The sequence below is a fragment of the Buceros rhinoceros genome, unplaced genomic scaffold, assembly GCF_000710305.1.
Source record: "Buceros rhinoceros silvestris isolate BGI_N320 unplaced genomic scaffold, ASM71030v1 scaffold5627, whole genome shotgun sequence".
Taxonomy (NCBI): domain Eukaryota; kingdom Metazoa; phylum Chordata; class Aves; order Bucerotiformes; family Bucerotidae; genus Buceros; species Buceros rhinoceros.
The window spans coordinates 10728-23666 of record NW_010422636.1 but is presented as its reverse complement, the minus strand read 5'-3'; the positions used below and the strand labels follow the sequence as shown (position 1 = coordinate 23666).

Sequence of the window (12939 nt, the reverse complement as noted above, 5' to 3'; positions counted from 1 at the left end):
CCCGCCTTTCTTTGTGGGACCTCCAGGTTACTAATCCCTTTTTTTGCCCCGCCCCCCCCCCCCCCCTTTTTTTTTTTAACTTACAGAGGTACTGGAAAGGGCTCTTGCTTAGGAAGCAGAAATGACCGGTGACAGGGGTCCATACGACTTAAAACGTGCACCGTAGTTTTGCAAGTTAATACATGCATATCAGTATTTATTTGGGCCTTTAGCTTCATGGGTTGTCCAGAATTGAGTTCAGGAAGGGCAGCTCGTGAATCTAAACAGAGTGTCCTTTTTCTGAATTTTCAGTATGTCCTTAGCGGTTTGCTGCTGGATCTCCTTGTGGTCACACCAGACAGCAGGATTTATTGCTCCTGTCATTACTTTTGCATGATTGCAGCCACCGCACTGTCATCCTGTCCTGAGCTAATGTAGGATCTGAGACGTAAGAATATGATAGAAGGGCTGGCTTAGTTTCAAACTGTTGGATGCTCCAGGAGGTAAATTCTTGCAAAGCTTCTGTGGAACAATACTTTGCTGAGGAATTTGACTTGTGCGAGGAAGGAGCTAACAAAAAAAACACCCTGGTTCTGTTGACTGATGGTGCTGATTTTATAAAAAAGACCCTTAAAGATACAGTGAGGACTACAGTGTTAAGTAACAGCTTATCTTGATTGAGGTGGTGCACTGCTCTTCCAGGTGGACAATGCATATTGGTTATGGACCTTCCAAGGCCGTCTGCTTCAGAAAAACAATAAAGACAGGTTCTGTCAGCTTCTCTGGAGACCACGACCAGCCACCTTACTCAGTGAGGATCAGATAAAGGTAGGGTATTCCACTGGCTCTTTCTGCTAACGTGGGTTTGGTGTGTGAGAATACTTGGTTTACTCCCTCCTCTTGAAGATGAGGCTTGAGCTGGTAGAGTTACACAACTGCCTTTCGTCCTGAATTTGTGAAAACCATAAATTGTTGTAGAGGGACCTCACTTCTGGGACTGACTGTAAATATTAGCAGTTCTTTCAGATCAGAATAGAAATGGTCACTAGTTGTTCTTACAGTTAGGATACGGTGAAAGGGTATAAAGAATAACAAACCTGAATTTAGCTGTGCAACCTTCACTAACTGCATGTGTGCAGAAGCATTTACAGGATCTGTAACCCAGGAAGAACATACTATTTCCCTTCACTGTAACTTTGTTTAGAAGAGATGTTTTTAAAGCACGCGTAGCCTACCTGCCTAGGCCTGCTGAAGGAGTTCTTACGGAATATTACGGTTGTGATTGCTGGTCTGTTATCCTAGTTGAAACAAACTTTCCTGTTTTACAGCAAATTAAGAAGGACCTGAAGAAATACTCCAAAATATTTGAGCAGAAGGATCGCCTGAGCCAGTCCAAAGCTTCAAAGGCAAGACACATTTGGAATATAATAATGTAGATGAAACTCTTGTAACCTGTCCTTAGTTATTTGGTAATGGGGACATGTCTGTTATAAATGAAATAACTGATATCTGTTCATTTGACTCCAGATGGTTAGAGTTAGCTCCTGTATGTAGTTCAGATGGGTGCTACTAAACTGTCAGGTTAAACAGTAAGGAATCCGGAGAGGCACTGGTGTTTCCTCATTAAGGAAACATGGTAAAATTGTGGCTTTGTAGTGAGTGGCTGCATGAGCCAGTCTTTAAATTAAGAAAAGCTCTTTAAAGTAAAAAAAAAAAAAAAAAAAAAAAAAAAAAAAAAAAAAAAAAAAAAAACCTCGCCAAACCAGCTTTTTAACTACATAAGAGAAAGATCTATTTTCTTTTAAGTCAGTGGAAAGTATGTTCGTGGGGAAAAAAAAGTTCAGCTTGCTAACAAATGCATTGCATGTGGGTTTGGTTTGTTGGGGAGGTTTAACGACCTGTTCCTGCCTCTGTAGGAGCTAGTCGAAAGGAGACGTACAATGATGGAGGAGTTCAGGAAGTACCGCAAGATGGCACAAGAGTTGTACATGGAGCAGAGGAACGAGCGATTAGAGCTCCGAGGAGGTAAGCCGCATGTTCTGCTTGCTGCTAGATGACTGCTGCTTCTTACCAAATAACTACCCGTTCTGGGGATTCACCCACTTGGCTCCCTCCCTTTCCTGCCAAAGCTAGTCCCTTGTTCTCTGAAGGTTACCTATACTTCTTACTCTGAATTACAACAGTGTTTGTGGGTTTTTTCTTTTTTAATGGGGAAAAAAGCTCGGTACTGCTGGCTGCCAGATTTTGCTACCTGTGTTTTACCTCACCTCTATGCTTCACGGCAGGCATTGGCTTCACCTTGGGATAAAAGTGTGAAGAGTTTTGGCTATTGCATTTAACCAGAAAGTTCACAGAAGCCCTGGGGTGGGAGACAGTAATGCCTTGGTTGTCATTTAATGGATTTAGCATGTACTTGTTACGATTTAAAGCACCAAACACCTCTTCTGCTGATTTGAGAACTGTTTCTGCCAAGAGCATCAAATGTTTCCTTTGCCGCCTTGTTCAGTGGATTCACTGTTTGTGTTTTCTGTGTTCCAGGGGTGGACACAGATGAGCTGGACAGCAATGTCGATGACTGGGAGGAGGAGACTGTTGAATTTTTTATCAATGAAGAAATTATTACCCTTGCAGAACCAGAGTAATTACTAAAACTGTGGTAAGATAGCACTCCTCTCTGGAGAGAAACGTCTTCTGTCAGCTATTGCTATAACCATTTGCTTGAGGAAGTTGCATCTGTTGCATGGGTGAACGTGGTGTTCTGTGAGTTGGTTTATGTTTTTTCTGTGGCTAGAGGGGGCAAAAGCTTTTTTAAAGGGTCATCTCAGATGGTCGATTTATGGCTGTACTGAGCAGATGTCCTGTCTTGTCAGAGTGGTCAAGCCCCCAACAGAGTGAGGGTCCACTTCCAAACGCGGTGTATTGCAGACCCTGAGCTCTGTCAGTAGGAGGAGTTGTAGTTAGGATGACAGAAATTTTGCTGTTTGGAAGAATCGCATGTTAGTTCCAGTCTGGATGGAGTTTAAACACTGTACTAAAGATTATCAGCAAGTTGACTGTGGGCTCATAAAACTTAAGTAGATGTTTAAATATCTGCATGAACTGTGCTATTATTTTTGAGAAATGTCAGGTAGAATTCGGGTAGTAGCAGGTTCTTATGTACTGTCTGTCACTGCGTGTTGCTGACATCTTTTATTTAATCTAGTGCCTTTCCCAGTTCCCTTTCGTGAATTCGTATTATATATTCGTATGCTGACAATAGATGCTACTTTCAGCCCCATGATAGGAAATGTCCTTTAGAGACCTTGACATTCCTGTTTTGAGGAGGGAGAAGATACTTTGATAGTGAGGGCGCTCACCTAGGACTTACAACCTGGAATGGGTTCCTGCTCTGTACTGCTCAGAGCCTCGCTTAAGGAAGAGGAGAGGGAGACAGGATGCACCCTTCTGCAGCTGTCAGTCACCCTACGGCTCTTCAGCCTCCAGATGTCTAAGGAGTGAAATCCGAGCAGTTTGGAGCTATAGAGGAATGAGTAGCCTTGGTGCCTTTGAGTGTATTTGAATCTGGCTTATCCGTGTCCCAGACACGGGAGATCATTTTATGGAGGGAAGTGGGAGAGAAACCGCTTAGCGTATGGGTTTAAACCTCTCTTTAGGAACTGGTGAGACGTGCTTGTGTAGCCTTTCACCAGCCGGTGTCCATGGTGGGGTTGAGCTGTTTCTGTAAAGAGCACAAGAACTAACTCGCCTCTCTTTCCTTTTCTGCAGCACCACCATATCTTGTGCTGAAAAGAAGTTTGTTCGTTTTCAGAAAGCTTACATCAACTTTGGAGTTTTTAATCCATATTCTTACACTCTGGAGGGGTGGATGCACCAGATTTTCTCCATTCTGACGCATTGTAGTGCCTTTAAGTCTTGCTGCCTGCTGCAGTGAGATACTGGGAAGGCACTGCTTTTAAATTTGTATTTTTTTTTTTTTTAGGGTTTGAATTTTTTCTTTTTAAATCCACTACTACCAGTATTTACTTCCTGACTCCCGTGCAGTACTTACCTACTGGCAATTTTTGATTATTGCCGGTGAGGTGAGATTCATCAGCGCACCTCTGTCTTACACACACGCACGATGTTTCTGTTTCAGGACTCTTTCTGTGTCCGGAGTGCATGGACAGCTGTTCATTTTGTTTGGGGAAAGATCAACAGAATCAATTTTCGTATGATGTGTTTTAGTGTGCTGAAGCAGCACTACAGTGGGCTATATCCTCCTCCTTTCAGATTGTGAAAGGATGTCTCCCTCGAAGAGCTGAATATGGAAATAAAAGCAGACCTGTACTAAAACCAGGCTGGCTATGTGTGGTTTGTGAGGAATCTTTCCCTCAGTTATCAAAGTCACACACACCCACAGCAACGAGAATGTTTCCTGTATTGTCTGTTTGGTTCCTTTGCTTTGTTTCTTTAGCCTGTTCCTTGCGGCTCTCCTGGTTGTGTTGTGGTTGGTTGGTCGTTTTTTTACAGGGGTGATACGGCTCATAAATCTGGCAGGTTGGCCTGTTCGCTTTAGTGGAGTGACTAGAAAATGGGGATGTCTTAAACCAATTGCAAACTGTTCTGGCCTCAGGAATGACTGGATTGGTCTGTTTTACCAGCTTTCAGACAGGTGCTCTGGGTGCACATGCCTTACGCTCCCTGTTAATAGTTTCATTTTTAAAGCCCTCTGTGCTCAGAGGTTAAAGTGTACTTAAAGGTGGCGGAGCAGCTTCTTTGTAGTTGTCTTTATGAGCAGAAGTGTTATCGTTTCTGGACACTGTCCAAGCAGTGAGAGAGAACAGGCTGCTGCCTGCCCTTTGAGGAGCAGAGGAGAGTGAAGATGGCGCTGTCTCCTCGGCTCTCCAGTGCAGTTGCTCATGGGAGGCCACTTGCCTGGCTCTGGGTAACCCTGGGCTGACAGATTGGAACTGGAAACCAGCAAGTGCCCTTTGGGCAGTGGGTAGCCCCACTCTGCTGAAGGCAACCAAGGGACAGTGATGTTTTAGCGCTCGCTTTTCTTTGTCCTCAGGTGAGCTTCCCATGATAGCAAATGCACAAGCCCCTCAGTTAACTCCCATGTTCTCTTCTCTGGGAAGACTCTTACAAATAATTGTTCCTTAATGATGGTGTTGATTTGGTTTCAATAGTTCACTCTTAAAACAGTGGGTAGGGTTATTTTTTTTCCAGAAACTTTTATTAGTTTCCAAGTTTTTGCACTTGCCCATTCATAATCCTTATATACAAACATAAAGACAGTCGAAGTTTTAGCCACGATATTTACCAAGCTCATCTTTCAACTGGGGAAAAAAATAGTTACTTTCTAGTACAACAAACAGTGCAGAAGAACTTCTAGCACGTCAACGTTCTCCAGTAAGGCCTTGAACTTCCAAAGCAGGAATCGTTTTAATAGGTTGCTGTGTTTTAGTCCTGGCCGTTTTCAAAGTAAGGAACTGTAATGCCAGTGTTAAATGAATAGAGTTTTCTTCAAGGATGCTTCTCTGAAGTGGATCATCAGTGAGCAAAAAACAAAACAAAAAGCAAAGGAAAAAACTCACCCAAAACATGACACTCCTGTAGGAGCGTTGGAAGCTGATGTGATGTCCTGACCAGCAGTTAAGGCCTCTTCTCATCTGTGATGCTGGCACTTCCGACACTGCTCCCTTCAGTTACTGCATCTTACCTGTAGTGTTTCTTACCTCAACTTGTTTTTTTGCAAATTTTGTGCTGCTGCAATTGCTTTATGGGTAGAACTGGTCTATTTGGCCTGTCTCGGAGTACCACAAGGAGCTGTAGTGGGGAGGAAGGGTCTCGTTGGATCGCATTGGTGTGTAGCTTCCAGTACTCTGTGCTGCTCTTTTCAGCCTGTGGCCCTTAGAAGGCTTCTGAAGGATGGTCAAACCAGGCAGATTTGGTGGTATCATGTAGAGAAATGAATGGGTGGGGAGAAAGGCTTCCAGCAGCAGTTGTACCTCCACGGAATGCTGCCTTCAGGACTCCAGGATTTGGGTGCAGGGGGAGGGACAGAAAAGGAAACAAACCATAAGCATCTAGTGGGATAATAATCTGTCATTGTGTTTGTTCAAGTATTGTCCTAAGTACTTTTAATGATTGTTCCTAAATAGCTGGATTAACTGGAGCAATTCGTATATCCCTGGGCTAGTCTTCACTTTCAGTCTTTGGTCTGAATTTGTAAAAAGCCAAACATTCTCATGACCTTTTAACTAACCATCTACAGTCCTTAATGCGAACTTCACAGAGCAACTTTTGTTCAGTTGCTCTAAGTTTTAATTTCTTAAATTCTAATATTTTTTAATAAAGCCTTACTGTAACTTTTATGAGCTTTGACTCATTTACTGTCAATAAATAACGAAGACAAAAGATGATCTTGTGTGGGGTTTTTTTAATAGTTTGTAATCAATGGGCTGACACTAAATTGGATGTAGGAGTCATGAAATGGCACTGTGTGTGGCGTGACGATACAATGGGAATTTGTACTTAGCTTGGGGACATAGCGAAGTGTTTCATGGCTGTCTCGATGGCTGTTGTCTGTTCTTGTACAACACTGGGGGTGCCCAGGGTGCTTCTTGCTCTGCTTGTGGTGGAGTGTTGGGCACTGGTGCCTGGTTGTGCTGTGTGTTTGATCCCAAGGGAGAGAGAAGTCCGGCATCCTAGAGGGCAGCAGATGAAGTCTGGCTGCTCACCAAGGGTGTGTGCAGCTGGATTTGCACATAACTAATTTGGGCTTGCAGGTGGGTCCTTACCCTGACCCATTTTAGGCGCAGTGGTGGCACACTGCTTTCTCCAGCACCTTCCTGCCCTGGGGTTCAGGATTTCAGGCTCCCGACAGCCTCCTGCTGTCCCTGCAGCCATCTCCCACCTGGGGAGCACGGGTGTTGCCTCTCTTCCTTCTGCTGCTGCCGCTTTGGAACCAGTCAGTCTCCTGCCTGTACAGCCTCCTGAAGGGCTCCAGCTCGCTGTGCCCCGCCCCAGGCAAATCACCCAGCCCTGAGCTGGCATCATCTCGCAGCTCAGCCAGGAAGGAGCAGCAGCAGCTTATGGTGAGTCTACTTGCTTAGGAGAGGACATGGGATGGGAGGAGCAGCTGGGTTGTACCCAGCCCTGGCATCCTTCCTATCGTTTGCCTGCTGTCTTCTAGTGTTCCTGGCCTCTGTGGCCCAGACAGAGGAAAAACCCAGACTTGTGCTCTCTGCCAAGCTCTGCATGATTTAAATTGGGCATAAGTATCCTGCAGAGGAGAAAAGTGTCTAGTTGGGGAGGTGAGGCTGGATCACCTGGCCGGTGATAGTGGTTTGTCCTCCTTGAACAGCGGTTTTCACTGTGCCTGTCTCTGGGATCTGTTTGAGGGACAGACTCATAATGAGCAGCTGGGATTATGGTCCTGTCTGAGGTAGTATCCTCGCTCCAGGGCCTTGGCATGTCTGTGTCGGAGCAAGAGTGCTTTGAAAATGTAACCCATTCCCAAGTTTGAACCTTCACCCTCGTGGCTCTGTTAAAACTCCTGCATTGCCCCCACGTTGTGTTGAAACATGACTGAGGCAGACAGAGAAACACACAGAAACCACTGCTCAAAGTGGAATAGCTTAAAATGAAGTCAATAATATCTAGAATACTTGACATTCCTCTCTAATGCAAAAAAGAAAACAATCCAGCCTCGGTACTTGGTGCTTATTTGGGTTTGTTTTCTTACCCTCAGTGGCCAGGTCTACCGACAGACGGGATTAACCGGCCCATTTCCAAGGTAAGGCTGTCCAAGAGAGAATTGCACTATCCCCTGCTCCTCCTGTTGGACTTGGGATCATGATCCCAAGATCGTATTTTCAGATTATATTTTCAGATGCTTTTAAGACGAGATCAGCCCATTGGAATGAGATGTTCGTAACAGCGTCACTCAGATGTGTTTAGGGAGATGATGAAGTGAACTTAATTGTTGCATTCTTAGGAATATTAAAAGCCATCCAAAGCCAAGGAGCTCACATTATACTCCGAGATATTCACAGTGAAGAAATGTTCCTTCGCTGTTGCTGGAACTACTCATAAATGTCTACTACAGTGCTCAAGACTGGAAGTTGATCATGAAACCCTCATTAAATTGACAGGTAGCTTGACTTGTTATTGTGGAAATAAATCTGGTTCCTATAGAAACTAGTTGCTTGTGACTAGTGGGGCCGTATGTTTCAATAATCGCACCCCCTCCTGATGAGGCCTCATTTCTGTGCGTTACGCAGTGTTTTATCAGCATCAGCTCTCCTGTCAGGAGCTGCTGAGGGGGTGCTGCTGTATTTCATGAAAAGGAAAACAACTCTGGGAGGATGAAAATAGAATTTTTAAGTCTCTGTTATTAGCTGAAGCACCAAGGGCAGCTTTTAAATGGGATTTTGACTTTGGTGGTCTTCTCTGGAGACTCTCCACAGGGTGCACAGCTTGGGGATCTGGGATTGTGCAACTCACCCACAGCTGCAGCAAGTTGGGGCCAGAGCAGGACTCCAGCTTCAGGGGGCCCAATTCATCCCAGGACTGACACATGAAATGCTATTGCTTCACCTATAGATCAAACAGGCTGCAGTATATGTGCTCGTGTACGTTACTGGTACTGACAAGGACATGCTGTTGTGTTTTAAATCTCCAAGTCACGTTATTGTCCATGTTGCAAAGGGGAATCAGTATTTCTGATTGAGCTGTGGCACAAGGCACTGGTGGTTAATTGCTACTTGATAGCTGCTCCAGTGAATTCCAGCTTCTGAGGAACCCCGCAGGACCTGCAGGGGTTGCCTGATCTGGCTGGACAGGCTCCGAACGATTGTTGCCTGGGATTAGACAGAACGGGCACTTGGTGAAACACAATTCCCTTTCTTTGTCGGGGTAGCTTTAATCAGTGTTTTGGGAACTCCAGGGGATCCGAAGCATACTCAGCTCTCTGGCTGCTGGTACCACGGTCCCACATCTCTGAAGGTTCCTGCTGGCAGCAGCAATGGTGCAGCTGAGTTCATTCTGCCGCCTTCTCTGTCAATCAGTTGGAGCCTTGCTGTGTTCAGAGACAGAAATGGGGGAAGAGGGAGGAAGAATTTGTCAAGATAAAAGTGCACGTAATGGGAGAATTAACTGCTTTAAACTTCATAAACTTCCTTGAAGTCTCCAGGCCCTAAGCTTAAGGTTTTCAGATTGATCAGCGGAAGAGCTGCAGTGACAAGCTGTCGAGCTGGCTGGTGTTTGCAGAGCTGAGCCCTCTAAGTCTGCAGCACGTGTGCTGTGTGCGCAGGTGGCCCTTCGCATCTGTCCCATCAACGACGCAGAGGTGGAGGAGAGAGCTGCCCTTGCTGCCCGCAGAGCGGGCGAGCAGGTGAGCTGGGGGATGTGCCTGGGGAGCGGGGAGTCTGCTGGGTACCACACAGACCACCGCCAGACTCCGTAAGCTCTTCTAGTTCACAAGCAAACCTTCGCTTTTGATCCTGCAAGCTCCCGGCTGTGCTGTGACACAGCGGGGATGCAGCTTCCCCTGCAAACAGCCCTTCTTTTCTCCAGTTGTGCATCTTCCTCCTCCTGCTCCTCTTTACAAGAGTCAGGATTGCAGGAGGCCCCCACTTACCTTTTCCACATCACTACATCTACCTGCGTATTTTTATTTTGCCCTTGTTATCTATCCTCTTTTCTGATGTAAATCCCATTATTTTCCGTCGTGCCTCAGCTGCTCTGAGCCCTTTCCAAGCACATGCTAATTCTGTAATACATCTTGTCTCCACGCAACCCTCAGATGATGGCAGCCCTCAGAAGTGAAGGGAGCGTGGATCTCTCTTTCCTCTTTATGGATTATCTTACAAAGGCAGTTTTTGTTTAGCACCTTATTGGTGAAACATCCTTTCTTTTTTTTCCCTTTTTTTTAGCACAGCCATTAACCTCACAAGGGTATCAGCTTTATTTTTATGTGTCTTATTGAGACCTGCATCATCTGCCCTGAGATCTATTTTCTCTAATGCAAATCTGGGAAGGAAATGTGCATTACATTAGCCTGAGTAACTTCTATCCATGAGAATGAGTTTCTCTTAATAATGCAAATAACTGTAATTATGGAAGCAAATTAATTGACTGGGCAGTTGAAGTACTTAGATTTCTTGGTTTATTTGGATTTACATCATGTTCCCTGCTATTTTTACTCCCAGCCTAACTCATTTAGAGCTGCTTCTGTCTGCTTATTAATCCTAACTCAAAACTGGCTCTGTTAGTGTCTTGTTATGTTTTAACGCTTCCGTGCAGTACGCAGTGATGTACGCTTTTGGAGCGCTGCTGGCTGGAGGAGGTGTGAGCCCTGGGCTGGCAGGGAAGGACTCTCTGATGCGTGGATACACCACAAGCAAAATTTGGATGTTACAAGGACTCGGTGAAGGGGGTCTGAAAGCGTCACAGACAGAATTCCTAAGGGAAACATGTGGACCTCATTCTCCAAGCTCTGCTCTTAGCTGTCACAACTTGCATGTGCATGTGATTACACGTCAGCCCCTGTCTGCAGGCGAATGCCACCCCCAAGGATAAACCAGGAGCTCCCTTTGGAGTTTGTTCTTTTGCTGCTTCAGGGTTTAAGGCCTGAGCTGGACCAGTGAAAATTAAAGAATTTTAAAAAGCTATTCTGGTAATTGAAAACTTGCAGAGCAAAACTAGAGGCACTCGATAGAGACTTGGAATTTAGGAGAAAATGCAAAGGAAAAACACCCAGTTTTGTCATTTCCTGATCTCCTGAACGCCCCTGGGTCCTCGTCCTGGATCCTTGTCTCGCTCCCATGCCTGGCACACCAGTGTGGTTATTCTGTAGGTCAAACGGGGATTGATCTATGCTCTAATTTCTTCTCTAACGATCTGTTTACCTGAGAGAGGGTGAAAGCTGGAGTAGGAGGCACAGGGTTCTCTGTCCCTTCCCTTGAGGCTTGAGCACCTCCTTATGAGCCTTCAGTGGAGGAGAAGAATACCCTTCACCACAGTAATTGTATACTGATAATTAGGTACTAAAATAGATCCTAAAGGACTGAGAAGAAACAGAACCGGTTCTGTAACCTGCTGCAGCTCCTCTCCCACCTTAGTTTTTCCTTAATAAAAGCCAAAAATGGAATGAAATGTCTGTCCTTGCGCAATGCAGGTATTTTTATCAGTCCTTCTGCAGGAGAGGCTTTGGAAGATGACTTTGGGCACTTTTGCTCCCAATAAACTATTTTCTTTCTTGGCTGAAAATTGAGGTAAGAGATCCTGTGCCCCTCCTGCTTCCACGGGGGTTGGTGGGTGTAGTGCCCCTGTAGCCACTCCTATTTCCTAATGCCAGCAGCGATTTCGCAGCACAATGGACCCTCAAAGCATTTTGCAGCAGCTCCTAGTTCTCTAAATTACATAAGTTGTGACAAAAGTTACAAAACAAATCTTGTTGGCCTCCACATTGTGCCCGTTTTCCATGCAAAGCTGTAGTGCAACGTCCCTTTGGCCAGGAGGTGATGGTGACAGTGCTGTAAGAAATCCCTGGGTTAACCAAACCCAGGCATAACGGTTCTTTTTCTGACTTTATTTTGTAACAGAGGGTGGCCCTGATGGATGCAAGTGAAGATCCAGATAACATCTTGGGAGCTAACAGATCCCAAGAAAAAAACATTTGTATTTGACAGGGTTTTTGATCATAGAGCAACCCCGGTAACATCCTTCCTTTTTCTTTTAACCAAAAGGGGCTTAGCATTCAGATAGCAGGAGTTACAGAAGCCTCCACAACAAATGCTCAGGAGGTATCTTGGGCTATGGGCCACAGTGAGGGGGAAGGGAGGGGCTTTGTGCTTTCATGCATCAGTGCATTAAAATTTCCCAACGCTCCTATTGCCTGTGCCGTGCTGAGTAGGAAGGACCTTCTGTAGCAGGACCTTGGTGCAACTGGATTAACGTGACGAATTGTGTGGAAAGGGTTGATCACGAAGCCATGTGAGTGGTGGAAACTAGGTTAACTGCCCAGCTAACCCCCAGCTAGCTCTGTTTCCCCAGGGTACATGCTGCTTGCCTGGAAGGACAAGAGCACTTTGGTTTGTGTTAATGCACCGTTTGGAGAGCGAGAAGAAATAACAAACCCCCCTTGAGTACACCAGTGTAGGAAAACTGCCCCAAACCTAGTAGAGTCACGCTTCCAAGGCCACGAGCCAAAGGGGGAGAGCTGGGAAAAATCAACAGCAAAACTGCTGCTAGCCTGAGCGATACTGTGCCCTGGATGGGGGGTTCAGGTGCGGCGGACGCTGAGCCATGGCTCAGGCAGAGCTGCACATCTCTGCGTGCTTTTCTGCATCATTTAGATCATGCAGCTGTTAATGAAAGGAAACAAGCAGCGCAGCCAGGAGCCCATGGCTGCCAACAAGATGTCCTCCCGCGCGCACACAGTGCTGCAGGTGACAGTGTTGCAGAAAAGCCAAAGGAAGGCGAGGGGCGAGGAGGTGCAATTGGAAAGCTGTTCGTGATCGACTTAGCGGGGTCGGAGAGAGCAGCACAGGTAGGGCTGGAGCTCGGAGCTTTTGGTAAGAGCAGGCTGGATTCCCCAGCCTGCCGTGCAGGGTCTGCATGCCCATCCTCATCCCTGGGGAGACCAGCACTGTGTGTTTCTCTGTTCCTTAGAGCAGTGGTTTGTACCTGAGACAGCCTGAAAATAAAGACCAAGCTTGATGATATTGGTAATATCTTTCATTAGACCCATTAGTATAACTGGAGAAATGGAAACCAGCTTTTGGAGCAGCCTTTTCTCAGGTCTGAAAAAGCTGCAGTGAATTTCACATCTGAAGAGAAGCTGAAGCCAGTTAGGCAGGAACCAGCTGAGCTGTCAGAGAGAAAGCTGGTACCAGTGGAACAGAGGGATGCTGGTGGGTGGAAAATAAGGCAGCTGGCTCCTGTGGGAAGGAGGAAATGCTGGAACTCAGG

General features: G+C 45.9%; 2 protein-coding genes across 2 annotated transcripts in view; both read left to right on the top strand.

Moving 5' to 3' along the window:
• The window catches only part of EIF3B (eukaryotic translation initiation factor 3, subunit B), a gene marked incomplete at its 5' end in the record, with an annotated part of 13542 nt that extends 9228 nt beyond the window's left edge, over positions 1-4314 (top strand). The window contains 5 exons of the mRNA XM_010140100.1: positions 682-807; positions 1308-1385; positions 1896-2004; positions 2518-2635; positions 3745-4314. Coding sequence (XP_010138402.1) covers positions 682-807; positions 1308-1385; positions 1896-2004; positions 2518-2621 — 417 coding nt within the window. The remainder of the gene's footprint in view (positions 1-681; positions 808-1307; positions 1386-1895; positions 2005-2517; positions 2636-3744) is intronic.
• A 526-nt stretch (positions 4315-4840) lies between these two features.
• KIF19 (kinesin family member 19) overlaps positions 4841-12939 on the top strand; it is a 16635-nt gene continuing 8536 nt past the window's right edge. The window contains 8 exon segments of the mRNA XM_010140099.1: positions 4841-4903; positions 6777-7058; positions 7715-7759; positions 9278-9358; positions 11571-11636; positions 11638-11682; positions 12324-12462; positions 12465-12517. Of these exon segments, the coding sequence (XP_010138401.1) occupies positions 4841-4903; positions 6777-7058; positions 7715-7759; positions 9278-9358; positions 11571-11636; positions 11638-11682; positions 12324-12462; positions 12465-12517 (774 nt within the window).